An 18241-nucleotide genomic window follows, 5' to 3' on the forward strand; every position below is an offset into this window, starting at 1 on the left:
TCGAAATTATCTTTAAATATAATAATAAAATTATTATTTTAATAATATTATTAAAAAATATATAATTTTATTTCATTTTCATAGTTTTGAAAATTAATATTTCACCTTAGACCTTAACTTTGAAAAGTGATTTTCTCTCTTAAATCCTTAAATTTTTTTCACCTCTCTGGCCATTGACAATCACTAATTTCCAACCTAAACCCGACTACTAGAATCTTCAATCCAAACTAGGGGATGAGAAAACATCATCCTTTGAAAGACAATGCTTATCATTCAGACAGAGGTTTTGATTAGATTTCAAGAGAGGGCCACGTTTGTTGAAGAAAGTAACTGGATTTTGGGATATCAAACCCTTGAAGAAAAAGTGACTTTTTCAAACGTTAATCTTAAAGAAAATTGTTAGTTTTTTAAACTAAAAAATAAAAATGAGATATAGTTTTAATTATTTTAATATTACTGGTAAAGTGATGATTTTACCTTTAACTCTAATAGAAAATTTTTATGTATATGGCAATAAACTAAACTTTGGATGGGTATTTAGGTTTTTCAACTATCGTAGATATATATTTGTCTTTTCACTAAAACTTGGATAGAAAATAGTCATTTGGTCTTGTTAAAATAATCAAAACAAAATGAAGGGTGGAGATTTGGTTTGATCAATCAAAGAGTAATGTAATGTGTAGTTATAAATTTACAATACAAAAGAATTCTACGTACCCACTTAAAATAAACAAATATATACACATTTTATATATATATCTTTATATGATTAGTTGATTTTGAATTAAAGATAAAGTAACATCAAATTATATAATACACATATAAATATGTATCTATTTGTATACTTAAAAATATTACTCTTTACAATAAGTATCGGTTTGGATATTAACAATTATATAACATTTTATAATTTAATAATATTAAATTAAATATAAAATAATGGTCAAATACATGATAATTCACTAGTACTCATAAAAAATGAGAATATACTCAAATGAATTGATATTTGATATTTAATACATATTTGTGTATGTATGATTAAATATTATTTTATCCTAAATTTAAAATCATTTTATCATATAGTGGCAGATTATCAATAATATCATTGTTAATACATATAATTTTATTAATTTATGATTGGTTGAATGAAAATGAAATTATGGATATCTATACAATATGTCATCATGTAATTGGTAATTTTGAATTAAAGATAGAATAATATTTAATCATATGATGACATATCATCTAGACACCTAATTATATACTAAAAATTGGGTATGCATATCATTATTGTCATTTAAGCTAATTTGATTATTTTCATAAATTTATACTTTTACTTCTAATACTAATGATTCTCGATAGACCTAACATAACAATCTATGTTTGTGGATCATGTTTGTGTTATGTCATTTCGAGTTAAAGATCTTTCAACCCCATTTTGAAATGGAATTGGGTAAAAACATCCAACTAACACATGACTCGACTTATGAATAAGACTTGTAATGCCCCAATCAAGAAATGGGTCATTGTTGTGTTAAAAAGAACAATTCATTTAGCTCATTCGACCTCGTTTGACCTATTTTGACTCAAAACAATATGTTTTATATATTTTTCACTTATACATGACATATCCTAACCCATTTTGAAACAAAATAGCTCAATCTGAATGCAACACAACACTTAAACATTTAAATACAATGTTGTGTATAAGTTATGAAAGAATCAGCTCAAGTATGATCCGATTCATAAAATGCTAAACCTAAATCAATTTTTTGGATGTCATATCAAAATTTGTTCACTCTAATTGTCAATGCTTATAAATGTATAAACAATTTTTAAATAAATAAATCTTATAAACTTACTTGGATATGGGAAAAATTAAAAAAAAAAAGGAAGAAAATTTATGAAGCAAAAAGAATATTTCATTTGACCAAAAGGATTATTTTCCACCGATTTTATTAAAATGATAATTTTTTATTATTTAAGTTTTAAAAAACTAAATTCTTATATATTATTAACTTTTATTAGTAAATTTTATTAAATAAAATTACAATAATCTCAATTTGTATAAATTTTTTTATTGTATTTTTCCTTTTCAAAAAAGTGTATGTTTGAGAGTGAACATAATTTTTGAAAATAATATATCTCTCAATAGTTTTTAAAAATTATAATTACACCATCAAATAACTTAACGGAATGTATGTTAAACTCTTAGGTGTTTTGATGATATTAAAAACATAAGTTTGAATATATAACATTGTCTAAGGGATGTGTGAAAAATATTACCAAGTGGACACAAATTGATAAATGCATAAACAAGACTTACATCCCATGTATCAAGTCAAAACACGAAGAAAAGTGGTCGTATATCCTTTTTGTGTAGTTTTAGGAAAAGTCAACATGGTCAAACTAGATACATGTCTGTGTGCCTTACAACACATGCCCATCTCTTTGCTTGTCTTTTTATATTTGAAACATTCAAGAATTTTGAAAGTGTAAGGTGGGACACTCATCCCTAAAGTGGTACATTTGAAAATTCGACTGTTGAGAGTTTTGGCCAAAGATTGACCAAGTGTGAAAAGTAAAAAATTAAAGGATACACACCGGTGTGCCTTAGACACATGCTCGTGTGTCTCTCAGATTTTTGCAAAAATTGTTGGTTTCGATGCTCAACAGATTTATTCTCCCAACTAATGGTCATTTAAACTATTTTAGCCATCTATGACTATAATTGAAGACTTTTTGAAGAGGAATAAGTTAGAGAATATAATGTAAAAATACTTTTTTCTTCTCCAATTCATCTCACATAAGCTCATAACTCAAAATTTTTGAGAGATACATTTGTGCTTATTATCTTGTATCAACATTGTAAAAGTATTCACAAATATTATTTTCTATATTCAAACTGTTTTCGACAAAATTCCGAATAAACTATTATTGTGGATACAATCCCAGATCAACTATAGTGTGTGGTAGAAATCTCAAATAACTATTATAAAAAGAAGATTATTTATTAGTGGAACTTTAAGTGATTTGCTCGAAAAAGTAGATGTAGGAAGCTTGGAAAAGAAAGCTTCGAACTACTATAAATCTTGAACATTTTCTTTCTTTACTTTCTTTATTTTATGTTTTATATTTGTGATAAGTTACTAAGTAAACTGTATGCTTATATATGTGTTCAATGCTTTGATAGATTATTGAATATAGTTTGTGTTTAATTATTTGAACATCTTATTGAATTTATTTGTTTGGTTGTGATTGTTTATAAATTTGCTTAAAAAAATTTTGTTTGATTAAAAGTTTTAGATAATCCAATTCAACCCCTCTAGGATTATTTGCCATTTAAGGTTTTACAATGTAATATTTTGAAGTCTGTTCAAATTTTGCCAATTTTTTTTTAAATCCAAAATTCAATCATTTCAAGAAACCTTGGGGTTAAAATATATTTAGCCTTTTCATTTTGGTTCTGCCAAACTAATCACCCACGAATGAATTTTAAAATATGATTTATAATAAGCATTGATTAACAATTAATCATAGAGTATGATATTGTTATAAAGTGATTAAGAAGAGTTTAATTTGTATAAGAAATATTAATGATAATATCATTATATGATTGAATTTTATTTTAAAATAAAATTATACAAATAAAAATAAATTTTACTAACTTAATAAAATAAACTAACTTGATATTATGAAATTACATAACTTTATTTTATTTTTTTTAATTTCAGAATAACTTAATTATTAGTCGTCATGTTAATTTATATTAATAAATTAGTAATATTGATTTATTTATGTAATATTATTCATTATTATTTTTAATTAAAAATTATTTAAATACATTCTTACATATTATTATTAGTATTAAATTTAATATTATAAATATACATATCATAGTCAATTTTTTTAAATTTAAATTAATATTTAATTAGTTTTTATTTAATTTTAACCTATACCGAATCAAATTCAATTATTCGTTGTATGGAAAATTTTGAATCTTTTGATAAAAAATTTACATCTCCTAATTTTAACATAACTTTATTTAAAAAATTTATCTTCATAATTAATAATGAAAAAAATTCCGTTAGTTTGGTCTAAAACATCGTTGACTCAGTGACTTCTTGTTACGTAACACAGCGCTAAAACACTTAAACGACACCGTATTCATTTTTCTATTCCTATTAAAACAGTTCAACAGTAAAAATAAAATTACGTTTTTACTTTTTTACCGATTTACTTCACTCTCAGAGCCTATACAAAAAGCCACTTTCACTGGAAAGCCCAAACCCTAACTGCAACTCTTTAGTCTCTGTATCTCTCATTGTCTCTATCGAAGCCCTGACAGATGGCTTCTCGCAGACTCGCCTACTCGCTTCTCCGCTCTTCTCTCCGCCGATCGTCATCTAAATCTCCGTTCTCTAATTCTTCTCTCACTTCACCTTACTCCACGCTCCGTGTCGCTGCTCCCGTCTCGAACTTCCTCCTCTCGCGCGTGGCCGAGTACTCGACTTCTTCTGCTGCCGCGGCCGCTCCGGCTCCTCCCAAATCCGACGTCAAGAAGGGTGGAGGCGGAAAGATTACCGATGAGTTCACTGGCAAGGGTGCGATCGGGAAGGTGTGTCAGGTTATCGGTGCCGTCGTCGATGTGAAATTCGATGAGGGCATTCCGCCGATCATGACGGCTCTTGAAGTCGTCGATCACTCTGTTAGGTTGGTGCTTGAAGTGGCGCAGCACTTGGGAGGAGGGACGGTTCGGACTATTGCTATGGATGGAACTGAAGGGTTGGTCAGAGGCCAGCGCGTCCTCAACACGGGATCTCCTATCACTGTGAGTATTTGCAGATCATTCGGCCGATCGTAGATCTAAGTGATGGATTATTTTTATGCGATTTTTTAGTTATTTTAGGGCGTTTGGGGACTGAAATTTTTGATTTGTTTTATATTAATTTTGCAGATTGATTTTTGTTTGGTTATTTATATGGTTTTGATTATTTGAAAGGCTTGATGTCTTTTTTTTTTTAGGTCTTAATGGGTGAAATAGTTAGAAACTTCTACATTTTAGTTTAAGTTGTAATTTGAATTGGATTTATAATTGTTTTTTATATGCATTTTAGATACCTGTGGGTAGGGCTACCCTTGGCCGAATCATGAATGTCCTCGGAGAGCCTATTGATGAGAAAGGCGAAATCAGTAAGATTCTGAAAGCTTGTTATTACCTGGTCAATTTATGATGACAGCATTGTTCTTGAATTAGATATAGGAACTTTTCTGACGGGTTTTATTTCCAACAGAAACCGACCACTTCTTGCCTATCCACAGAGAAGCTCCCACATTTGCTGAGCAAGCAACTGAACAGCAGATCCTTGTTACTGGTATCAAGGTACTTAATTCATTTGAAATTTTTGTAATACATTTGAATTTCCACTACTTATACCTGTTTTTTGTAAACAAAGAATGAAGATGTGCTTCTATTGACATGTTTGATGAACTTTCATATATGGAAGTGCGATGCAGATTCTAATTTTATTAAGTTCCGTCTTTCCACAGGTTGTCGATCTCCTAGCTCCATACCAAAAAGGAGGAAAGATTGGGCTTTTTGGTGGTGCTGGTGTCGGAAAAACTGTGCTTATCATGGAACTTATCAACAATGTTGCTAAAGCTCATGGTTTGTTTTCACAAAAGCATTTGCCAATGTCCTTGTTTAAATATTACTCTCCATGTTTTATTGAATTTTATTTGGTTTCTTTGGTCAGGTGGTTTCTCAGTGTTTGCTGGTGTTGGAGAACGTACTCGTGAGGGTAATGACTTGTACAGAGAAATGATTGAAAGTGGTGTCATTAAGCTAGGGGATAAGCAGGTCAAGATTCTACTATTATAATGTACTATTTATATATAAATATTTATCTTGTTGTTACACTTAAATCTTACTGTTTATCTTTTTTTTTTTGGCTTAATTAGGCTGAAAGTAAATGTGCTCTTGTCTATGGTCAAATGAATGAGTCCCCTGGTGCTCGTGCCCGTGTTGGTCTAACTGGGCTTACCGTCGCTGAGCACTTCCGTGATGCTGAGGGGCAGGATGTGCTTCTCTTCATTGACAATATTTTCCGTTTCACTCAGGTGAGAAGCTTGCTTGTCATGGAGTTTTGGGGGACCTCTGATTGTTCACTGCATGTTGATAATGTTCTAAAGTGTTTTTGTTCTTTATGTTGACTTGCAGGCTAACTCTGAGGTGTCTGCTTTGCTTGGTCGTATCCCATCTGCTGTTGGTTACCAACCAACTTTGGCTACAGATCTTGGAGGTCTTCAGGAGCGTATTACGACCACCAGGAAAGGTTCCATCACTTCTGTCCAAGCTATTTATGTGCCTGCTGATGACTTGACAGATCCTGCTCCGGCTACCACTTTTGCTCACTTGGATGCCACAACTGTGTTGTCACGTCAGGTATGAATAAACTGGTAACAAGTTGTTGTGGGAACAATACTGTCATCTTTCATCTAATTTACTGCACTTTTGCTTTGACAGATCTCTGAGCTTGGTATCTATCCTGCTGTTGATCCTCTTGATTCTACTTCTCGTATGCTTTCCCCTCTTGTTTTGGGTGAGGAACACTATAACACTGCTCGTGGCGTCCAGAAGGTTCTTCAGAACTACAAGAATCTGCAGGATATTATCGCCATTTTGGGTATGGATGAGCTCAGTGAAGATGACAAGTTGGTTGTTGCTCGTGCTCGTAAGATTCAACGGTTCTTGAGTCAGCCTTTCCATGTGGCAGAGGTTTTCACAGGTGCCCCTGGCAAGTATGTTGATTTGAAGGAGAGCATCTCCAGTTTCCAGGTACACTTCTTTTCTATGCTTATATTCATAATATACCATAACTACACAGTGACTTATTTCTATATGTTAAAATAGTTTCTTTGAAGGTCAAATTAAATTCCCAGTATCGATCATAATTTTATGTAATATTTATTGGTGACACAATTTGTAACCATGATAATGAGATTCTTATTCATGTGGGTCTTACCTTAAACTTCTGGTCAAGTGTTGAAATCTTTGTCAAATCACTGTCTCAATTCCATAGACTATTGGGGCTTGCCTTGATGGGCATTATGATTAATTTTATTTGTTGTTTCTCACAGGGAGTGTTGGACGGAAAATACGATGACCTCCCAGAACAGTCATTTTACATGGTTGGAGGAATTGACGAGGTGATTGCCAAGGCTGATAAGATTGCCAAGGAATCTACTGCCTAAACCAAACACCCTTCTTTCTTCAGCCCCCTTTTCCAGTTCTTGATTATTGCAAAACATCAAATAATTTTAAGTAGGTGGTGCTGGGTGATATTCCAGCAACAGGATCACGATGTTGATGATGGTGTTCATTTTTTTATGAGACCAAACTGTTTCTTCTTCTACTTCAGGAGCTTCAATTCCCTATTTCTTGTTTTGAATGTTAATGTTTTTGCCAAAAAGAGTGGAAGTGGAATAGAACTTGAGGCCCTGCCAATGTATATTTCTTTTTGGATAATTTCAGAGAACAATCGGATTGTTTTTTAATTTTAAATGATCTCAAATTTAACTTCCTTTAGACCGCCTCTAATGTTTTCATTGACATTTTGCAATGTGTTCTTGCTATTATTGACATTCAAATTTGGCACTTGGAAGTATGCTTATCGTTTATTTCATTGGTGTCAAAATGGTTGATTCATTTTTTTTTTGCATTCGAAAAATATGAAACATATCACTATACCAGTAATATTATGTATAAATAGTGATATATTATAATGTGACTAGATAATTAAAAATTAAAGGTAAAATAATATTTAATTATATTATAATATATCATTATTTGTGTACATAGTTTTATTATTATTATATTACTTCTTTTTTAGAGGTGAATTAAGTTTGTTTGGATTCGAACCCATTGTCATTTTGAACAAATCAAACTCAAATTGAAATGTTGGTTTGATAATTTGATTTGAGTTTGAAGATTAGTGACATGTAAGAGAGTTTTTTTTTTTTCTTTGGTTGATTTAAAAAAAAAATTTAGCAATTATTTTTTTTAGATTTTTTATGATACTTTCTAAAAATAATTTTTTTTTTAAAAAATAAGTGAATTTCACAAAATTTAAAATTTTAAGTTGCATGTAACAATGAACATATAGAAAATTAAGTTTTTTTTTATCAATTCGACTAACATGGATGAGAGTTTAGTTTTCCAAAGAATTGGGGGGACTGTGCTTTGCGCTAAACCTCAGGGTGCCAGAGAAACACTTCCATAAAAATTACCTATGAAAGTCACTGGAGATGCAATGCCTACGAGTCCTGGCCATGGTTCATGAACCGGTGGTTTCGATTCGAAACTGTTGGTTCATAGTTCGAAAAAATAAGGACTCTAATCGAAACCGTAATAAGACGGTTTGTAATCAGTTTGGAACTGACGGTTCCGGTTCATGACCCCGGTTCGAAACCGACATTGAACCGTCAATTCTAATACATGATCTTGATTTAATTTTTAAATTATTAATTACAATAATTGAAAATTAAAAGAAAGACTTGGATTTAATTTTTCAATTAAACTTCCTACGTATCTTCTTGAGATTTAGAATAATTAAAGCCTACGTAGTTCTTTTACTTTTGCATAATAAAAAATAATTTATATAATTAATTAGAAAAAATAATAAAAAATAAAAAATAAAATTAATTATAAGAATAAATTATATAATTAATTATGAATTGTATAATAAAAATTGAAATTGAAATTAATAAAAAATAAAGAAAGAATTTAATTAAATTTAAGAGAATTTGATTGAAAGATTGAGAGAGTATTAAAAATTGAAAGAATGAGAATGAGAGAGTTTGAAGGATTTAGTGTGGGATAGTTGAGAGATTGAATGGATATATATAGGAAAAATTTTTATAAAAAATTTTAAAAAAAGAGGGGGTGATACGGAATTTACAAAAAATATAAATCTTGGTCCCCTTCAAAAGATTTTGAAATATGCAGGGGACCCGGTCCCCTGCATATTTGTAGGGAACCAACGGTATGCAGGGAATAGTTGGTTCTTTTTTTTTTAATTTAAAAAAATCAAAAGAAATATATAATTATCAGTTCAGAAACCCTAAACCGTCGGTTCATAAACCGGATGTGAACCGGCGATTTACGATTTCAAATTATATAAATCGGAATCGAACCGTTAAAATCTGGTTTCGGTTCTTATAGTTTCGGTTTTATCCAGGCCGACTTTCATTCGGCTCACGGGCCAAACCGGCCCGTGGCCAGGTCTGCCTACGATCAACTAAAACCAAATCCTTACGACCGGAACAACTTTATTGCCACTTTTATTGGATCAAGCATCAACACGACGCGTGGATCTCAGCAAAACCCGTCACCTCATCACTCAAATCTATCCACCTAGAGACGTCAATGGGCCGGGCCGACTCCAGCATGGCCCGTTGGGCTAATGGGCCGGGCCCGAGGCCCAAACAGTAATGGGCCTTCGGGCCGGGCCGACCCTTTAAAATATAAAGGCCCAAAGCCCGGCCCATATACTAACGGGCTTTAAACGGGCCGGGCCAGGCCTTATTAAATATTTTAAAAAAAAGTGTTAATTAAAATTTTTAAACACAAATTATTTTTCAATTATTAAAATCGAGGACAGTACCCCGAATATTTTATTTATCATCCCTCACTTATGGCGGAGGAATACCGTGGTTACATGATAAAAAATATTATAAATTGTTAATAAAATACAAATAAATTAATTTACATATTGTATAAATTACAAAACATAAATAAAATTTATCTACTATATAATATTTATCTATTCATCTTCTACATCCAAATCTTTGAATTCTTCAAAGACATCTTCTGTCACACGATTCTGTAATTTAAAATCAGCTTTGATTCAATCTTTTATGCACATTATCGCTTCGACCATATTTGGATGTAAATTGGATCGTCTATCATCCAACACACATCCCCCTGCACTAAAAGCGGATTCCGATGCTACAGTTGACACCGGAGGTGTTAGTAGATCTCGAGCCATGGCTGCAAGCACAGGAAAGGTTTCTGCCTTGTCTTTCCACCATGCCAAAACATCTAGTTTTTCAGCATTATATCTTTGAACAATTTCAGGATAATGGTCAATATTTATATAATTGTAAAATTGACTATAATTTGTACTTTGACTAACAGTTTGTTTACCTTTGCGCAATAAAGACCATATGCGTGACTTTTTTTTACCTGAACTACCAGAGCTTACCTCTGGTGCAGAACTTTGTCCAGTTTTTCCATATTTTTGTTCATAAATACTATACATATCAAATAAAAATTCTTGAACATATTCAACAGAATTTGTATTGCTATTAATTGACAAATTTTCATTAATAACATCAAATAAATTTTGTAATGCATTAGTTTTTGCCCTAGGATCTAAAATAGTAGCTGCAGAATAAAGTAAAGGAATTTCACTCCAATATTTTTTAAATTTTTGTTCCATTTGCATACATATATTTTGAAAAGCATTATGAGAGTGACGATACCTATGTTCTTTAAATATATCACTTATTTCTACCATATTATATATTATAGAACAAGTTGTCGGATAATACACACCTGAGCAATGATCTATGGCTGTTTTCAATAGCTCTAACAAGTTCATTACAGCCATAGCTATTTCCCAATCTTGATCTGTCAAAAAAATAGGATCTTGCGAATCCATTGGTTGGATATTGAAGTATCGTGTTATAGGAACTTCATACCCTTCGCATGCTTTTAACATGAGATATGTTGAATTCCACCTAGTGCTAATATCTATTTTTAATTTTTTCCTTCTTAACCCCATTGATTTACATAATTGATGATATGCTTGTACCCGTGATGGGGATGATGAAATATATGCAATGGCATGTTTAATTACTTTTAAATATTTTTTTGCCAAACTCAAGCCATTTTGAGCGATTAAATTAATAATATGACATGCACACCTAACATGAAATAATTTTCCATTAAATGGAGGAGATAAATGATTATACATATATTCAATAACTTTATTATTATTTTTAGCATTATCTAAAGTAATTGAAAAAATAGAATTATTAATTTTATATTCATCAAAAATATTTGCTAATGAACGATAAATTGCAAGACCATTATGTGAATATTCTAAATTTCTAAATGCAATAACTTTTTTGCATAATTGCCAATCAGAATTAATATAATGAGCAGTTGCACAAAGATACCCTATACGTTGATTTGTAGCAATCCATAAATCAGAAGTTATTGAAATAACACCATTAAAATTACTTAATTCTCTAATAATTTTTATTTTCATTAGTTCATAATTTCTCAATATATCTGACCTAAGAGTTGACCTAAGAATTCTTCTAAATGCTGGTTGAATACTATTTTGCATCATCCATTCTAAAATTTCATCTTCTGCATAACTAAAAGGTTAATCAGAAGCAACGACATACCTGGCCATATAATCTCGAACCTTCATTTGATCGTACGTAAAAGTTGACATTTCTCCCATATGTCCAGAACCGCTCGGACCTCCTGCTGAAGTGGCACCTGGACCAACAGATCGCGATCTGGTGAATGCAATTTGTTTTTGTCCTCTAAGTTCATGTGGAATTTTTTTACAGTAATCAGTAACATGTCGGCGAAGATGTCCCGTCCCACTTGTACTTGCACATGTTAAACAAGAACCGCAATGTTTGCATACTGCTCGACGAATTAATTTCCCCTCTATTGTTTCCTCTATTCTATCAAAGTGTTCCCATACCATTGACGTTTGTTTTCTTTTTCTCTCTGTCGAACAATGCGAACCTGTACCCGTACCACTTTCACCTGTTGGTGCTCTACCTATCCCACCTTGTGCATCATCAATAATATCATCAGCGCCAGCATGATAATATTCAAATGGATTGAATTCATTTGACATTGGAGCCATTTGTAATATTTTGTAATGATAAAATTAAAATAAAATGAAATTAAAAATATAATAAATAGTTGAGATTGAGAGTTTGAGAGATTGAGAGTTTGAGAAATTTGTAATTGTAATTGAAAATGAAAATGGAAAATTGAATAGGTTTTTATAGGAAAAAATCAATTAATTAAAAAAAAAATTAAAACAAAGTTTGGCAACGGCTACTAGTGCCAGTAGCCGTTGCCAACGGCTTCTGCCTCTCCCTTGTGGCAGAAGCTACCCAACGGCTTCTGCCACAAGGCAGAAGCTAGCCAACGGCTTCTGCCAAGGCAGAAGCCGTTCTGCTAGGCAGAAGCGTTCTGCCTGGGCTTCTGCCACCAGGCAGAAGCAGCTTCTGTCATTTGGCAGAAGAAAAAATTAAAAAAAATTATATATATATATGAACAGTGTCGGGCCGGGCCAACCCATGGGTTTAATATTAAAGCCCAAAGCCCGACCCGATAAGCCCACAAGGCAGAAGCTAGCCAACGGCTTCTGCCAAGGCAGAAGCCGTTCTGCTAGGCAGAAGCGTTCTGCCTGGGCTTCTGTCATTTGGCAGAAGAAAAAATTAAAAAAAATTATATATATATATATATATATATATATATATATATATATATATATATGAACAGTGCCGAGCCGGGCCAACCCATGAGTTTAATATTAAAGCCCAAAGCCCGACCCGATAAGCCCATGGGCCCGGCCCGACACGCTACAGTATCGGGCCGGGCTTTGTCGTGCCTGGGCTTTTTTTCGTGCTTCGGGCTGGGCCTCCATTTGACTCGGCCCAATTGACGTGTCTATATCCACCTATGATAGTTACATTTAAGGGTGTTAAAGTCTCAAATAAAAAGAATGAAAGAGAGTCTAACATTTAATAAATTTGAGTAAAATGAATAATATATAAATGTGTTAATTAAATTTTAACATAATCTAATTGGTTTTATGTAATATGAGTTTTAATCTTTATATTTGTATGTCCAATAAATATTTTAGATTATGATTAAACTTTATAATTTATAAAAGAAAAATGGCATTTTAATCTTGTAATTTATATGGTCAATAAAATTTTAAAGGTGTAAAAATATTTAAAATTTTTAAGAATTTATTGATATTTTACACTAGGGCGACCATGAGTACACATACTAACTAAGTCACAAGCGATTTGTGAATGGTTTGACTTGTTTACACTCATGGTTTCGCCCATTATTTAAAATAATAAAATTATATGTACACTCTTTTGATATATAATTTAAATACAAAAATAATATGTTATTATATAATCAGATAATTTTAAATTAAAGATAAAATAACGTTATCAAAAAGTTACAATGGCAGTGTTGTCTCCTTTGCAGGAAGTAACTTCAGTTCTTGTAGGGGAAGGAGTCTCGAGTGCGAAGATGTTGAAGAACTTCTGACAAATAGTCTTTTGGGTGAGATATACAATGTTACATTATCATTGAGCTAACAGTGTTAGTGATTCTTTCTTCCGAATGCTTGAGGATCCAATTTCTCGCCCAGCTAATAAATCCAATTTTGCAGTTCTACAGCATCATTGTGTTTGCATGTCAAAACTCTTAAGCATCAAACTAGAGCAGGATACCATATCTCACAAGAATTTATAAAGAAAAATCCACAAAATAAGTGAAAAAATATTCATCACGAGAAATAGAAATTGTTCAAACTAAAAAAGAAACCCGTGAGACTAAGAGTGTTACAACATTAATCTAGAAAATAAATGGGCAAGTTCTAGTAATAATCATATCAATAATAAATCCAAACCAAAGTTTTAAGATACAAAGAAAGAAAAACAAACAATCCAGTAACTTGATGGACCATGACAAGGAATATTCCTGACTTGGTCTAACACTCAGAAGAACCATTGCCGTTGCTTTTGTCAGTGTGTTCTGTTTGGTACTTTCCATTGTATTCTGCAGAATTGGAAAGCGATTGAATGTTCTTGACATCTGAGTTGGTATGTAGAATTCTGTCTTCATTCACAGGATGGTGATGATTACTATCATCTGAGTGATTGTGATGATGTTTACGACGATGATGATGGTGATGATGCCGGCTGCTTTTGTGTCTCAGTTGCTTGTCTGCTTCTCCATTGTTGTCATCTGATGACATTCCCAGTGATCTGCTTATCTGGTCGGGCCTGTTGCCATCAGAATCGGATGATTTTGAGTCCACACTGTGCAACCGTTGGTGACGTATATGATGCTTCACACAACTTTTCCTTCGGGTTCTACCATCCTTGCTAGAAGAATCAGAAACATCAGAATTTGAACTTGAATCATTGCACCTGTGTCTTTTATGGTTTCGCTTCTTCCTCCTCCGTTCTTTAGATTCACTCTGAGAATCTGACCTTACATCGTTATGCCTGTGTCTTCTATGACTTTGTTTTTTATTCCTCTCTTCGTCGGATCCACTCTCATATTCATCACTGCTATCATCACTAGAGCTCGGGGATCGTCTCTTTGGCTTTCTTTTCGATTTTTTCTCCCTCCTCTTCTCATTGTCACCTGAATCAGAGTGGGCATGCTTTCTGTGCTTCTTGTGGCCTCTTCTTCTTCTCCTTCTACCCTCGTCACTGCTATCACTATCACTTTCAGAATCAGAATTAGACACAGATCTTCTTTTATGCTTTGCGGCCTTTGACTTCCTCTCCTTGGCTTCAGCATCAGCCTTTGCCTTTGCAGCAGCTTCTAGCTTCTGCTCCCATTTTAGAGGGGCTTCTTTCCTCTCCAAAGCTCTCTTCTTTTTCTCCTCCACCAACTGGATGAACTTCTTGCAGTCCATTTATATATAAAAACCAGCTCAATTCCTGCATTTTCGTATGATGATGACCAAATGTACATCTCACAGAAGAGAAGAAACAATGTTAGCTCTTCTATCATCAAATTAGGTCTTCATAAAATTGATAGCTGTATGTAATCCATAAGTAAACAAATTTATACATTTCTCCAAACAATCCTGTCATCAGTATGAGCTACTGTGATCAAACCAAACTTATAATTAACATGAAGCTCTACTATCATACAGATTAGGAAATTTCAACATATATGACAAATAGTAGGGGTGTAGATGTGTAATTGAGCCAAGCCAAGTTGCTTGACTCAACTCTCGAGCTGAGCTTCATGGCATTATACAAAGCTCAAACTCAGGCCCACCAAGCAGGAAAGTTATTGACTCACGCCTGAGCTCGAGAAATGAACAATTGACTCGAGCTTAGCTTGAAAAATTACATTTAAACCTATAACTTTAATATTTATCAATTATCTTTTCATATTTAAAGTCAAAAGTTAGAGATGTAAGTGAAAAATTTATAACTTTTAGAGATTTATTGATATTTTATTCAAGTCAAACTGCAAGTAACTCAGCTCAATTACACCACTCACAAAGAGTATGAAAACAAAATGCATTTAAAATTTTGACATCATAAAATAACCAAGTTATAATATTTCATCTCATAAAGTGCCAACCATTGTGTCAAATTCAATCAAATTTCTCACTGATTTAAACAACTTGGGATTTTTTTTTTTTTCTATACCCGAAGTTCTATCCTGCATAAAACTCCACTGTCATTTTGTATAAAGCTCACACAAAAGCGAAAATAATATAGAAGTTTTCCAGTTGCTTCATGAATAACTATTTTGAACTTGAAAAGAAACTGAAAGAACTCTAGCACCAATTATGAAAAAAAATAAAATTCCTTCATGTTTTCTGTTAAGAAAAATGGAATTCTAACCAATATGGGCAGGTCCCCGGTTACCAAAAAAAGAAAAATGGAATTCCATACTTGGATAAATTAAAACATAATATATATTGCCCTCATCTCAAAAGAAAAATGCTAAACTAGTCATTGCTTGAAAATAATGTGCATCTATATCCTATTTAGCTGATTAATTAGCAAAATATAAGTGAAAAGAAGAACAAAATCCGAAATATGATAAACAAACAAGATCAAACAAATTTGATTCAAACTTTCTTACCTTATATGAACTGGCACAATCTTGATATGGTAAGCCTAGCTCAAAGGTCCAAAATTGGAATTTCCCACACCGTCAAAAACAGATCTACAAATAAGAAATTCAATAATTCGTGATCAGGTGTCAGAATTTTGCATTTTTAGCTACATAACAATTATATGCCATACAGATCAAGGCAATTCCAATAGCATCAGAATACTACTAAGAGGCTCTAAATTTCCACAGTTAAAATGTAAATTGAAACACAAACTCTATCAAAATACCCTGGAACTAAAGTGAAAAATGTCCATCAAAATCATTTTTGCACACTACAAAACAAACTAAACTAAACTAAACATAAACCCTAATGAGTAAAACCTTCCAAAACAACAATAAGCTAAACCCTAAAATAGCAATCAACAAGCCAAAAGAATGGTTATCACAAAAAACAACAACAAAAAAAAAAGTCATAACAAAATAAAGCAAAGTTTTCTGATAAAAGCCTAAAGAAGGGTGTTTTCATAACAAAGACATTAATCACATAATCCCTAAACCCTAAAACCAATTGAAGTCTTAACCCTTCAAATAACATAAATAACAAATCAAACCATTATATAACGATTATAAAAATCCCCCAAGAAAAAAGAAGAAGAAGACTTAAAGTTGGGCTTTTATCACCCAGCCCACTAACAATAAACCCTCATGAGTAAAACGTTCTGAAACAACGATATGCTAAACCCTAAAATAGCAATCAACAAGCTTAAAACAAAAAAAAAAAAAATTACAATATCATAACCCTTCACATAACATGAATTACAGTCATAAAAATCCCCCCGAGAAAAAAAAGGAGAAAACTTAAAGTTGGGCATTTATCACCCAACCCATTAACACAATAAACCACAAAATATAGAGGAAGAATCAAGCTATAATAAGGTCTAACAATTAAAATCCACTAAGATCAAAAGCCTAATTATTGCATCATAAATCAACCTGAAGCCAATAACTTTGCGAAGAACATAACAAAGAAAACATACAACCTATCTTTCTACCCCAAAACCATAAACAATAGAACTCAAAACACAAATTAAACCCACCAGCAATGCAATTAAATTAGAAAGACCTAAAAATAATCAATTCACGAGCAAAAAAGTAATAACGATTACAAACTGAAATCACAACAAAACCTTTAAAAGAAAATAAAGAAAAAAAAAAACCTGACCTGGAGTACAATTGTATGGTGATAGAGATCTGACGAACTGGGGATTCTTTGCTTAAAAACTACGGCTTGTGCTTGACTTCTCTCTCTCCCAGAAACGTCTCAGGTTTAATCATAAATTTATATTAAAATTTTACATGCGCACGGATAAGTTAGAGGCTTGGAGCGCGTTTCCCTGGTACTTGGGCTGGTCCAGGCCAGGGTTTGTTGTTTCCGCTTAGCCAGGGCTGGGTTCAAGCTGGGCTCAAGCTCTCGAGCTCGGCTCGATCTATATATAATAGAGCTCGAATTCAAATTCGAGTTTGAACTCGTGAAAGCTAAACTTGAACTCAATTTGACTCATTTCAAGCTCGAATTTTTAATTATTTTGTTATTAAAACAATGTCGTTTTAATATATATTGATCAAAACGACGTCGTTTTAATACATATTAGTTTGAACTTGTGAAAGTCAAACTTAAACTTGTTTTAGTCAAACTTAAACTTGTTTTGATCAATATATATTAAAACGATGTTGTTTTAATACATATTAGTCAAAACGACATCGTTTTATATCAAAATTTTTAATTGGTAAATTTAATGAGTAGCTCGAGCTTGAATGAACTTGTATAAGATTGACTCATTTTAGACTCGTTTGAATCAAGGTTGAACTCGAACAGACTCGGTTCAAATCCAACCCTACGCTTAGCACAAATTTATAGAACATGGGTTCGAATTCAATTTGGTTCTATTATAGCTTTGTATGTATCAACCTCTTTTACACAACTTGTGATATATGATTATGAGTTTCTAAAAGCCAAGGACCTATTCCCACATAAAGTTGACCTTTTTTTCAAGTTTTTGTTTATCATATTTTAAAAACCGAAATATCCACTTACAAGTTGTTAAAGTTAACTAAATCCATTAGTTTTAGAGATAAAATTATTATTTGACCAATAATATTAAAAAAATAAAACTCTTTCTCATTTTTCTTCGTAAACCCTAAAAACTAACAATTTTTTCAAACATAAGTTTTAAAAAGTTACATATTCTCCCATAGGGTTTCAAATTTTCAATGAATTTTTTGGCAAAAGATGGCTTCTTG

At 32.2% G+C, this 18241-nt stretch overlaps 2 protein-coding genes across 3 annotated transcripts; one reads left to right on the forward strand and one right to left on the reverse strand.

The window, feature by feature from the left end:
• The first annotated feature begins 4277 nt into the window (after positions 1-4277).
• LOC123217261 (ATP synthase subunit beta, mitochondrial) lies at positions 4278-7588 on the forward strand. The gene is made up of 9 exons (XM_044638165.1): positions 4278-4831; positions 5118-5193; positions 5295-5383; positions 5551-5668; positions 5757-5860; positions 5962-6120; positions 6221-6445; positions 6527-6838; positions 7141-7588. The coding sequence occupies exons 1-9, from the start codon at positions 4349-4351 to the stop codon at positions 7252-7254; spliced, it is 1680 nt and encodes a 559-aa protein (XP_044494100.1). The 5' UTR covers positions 4278-4348; the 3' UTR covers positions 7255-7588.
• Positions 7589-13562: 5974 nt separating this feature from the next.
• On the reverse strand, positions 13563-17297 carry LOC123217370 (sarcoplasmic reticulum histidine-rich calcium-binding protein-like). 2 transcript variants are annotated; one of them, XM_044638371.1, is made up of 3 exons: positions 17163-17297; positions 15968-16051; positions 13563-14799 (listed from the first exon to the last, which is right to left on the reverse strand). In XM_044638371.1, exon 3 carries the CDS (start codon positions 14772-14774, stop codon positions 13836-13838), a length of 939 nt encoding a protein of 312 aa, XP_044494306.1. In that variant the 5' UTR covers positions 14775-14799; positions 15968-16051; positions 17163-17297; the 3' UTR covers positions 13563-13835. The 2 variants fall into 2 exon arrangements, with proteins under 2 accessions (XP_044494306.1, XP_044494305.1); XM_044638370.1 differs by having other exon boundaries at positions 13563-14833.
• Positions 17298-18241: the final 944 nt, after the last annotated feature.

Source organism: Mangifera indica, chromosome 5, assembly GCF_011075055.1.
Source record: "Mangifera indica cultivar Alphonso chromosome 5, CATAS_Mindica_2.1, whole genome shotgun sequence".
Lineage (NCBI taxonomy): Eukaryota > Viridiplantae > Streptophyta > Magnoliopsida > Sapindales > Anacardiaceae > Mangifera > Mangifera indica.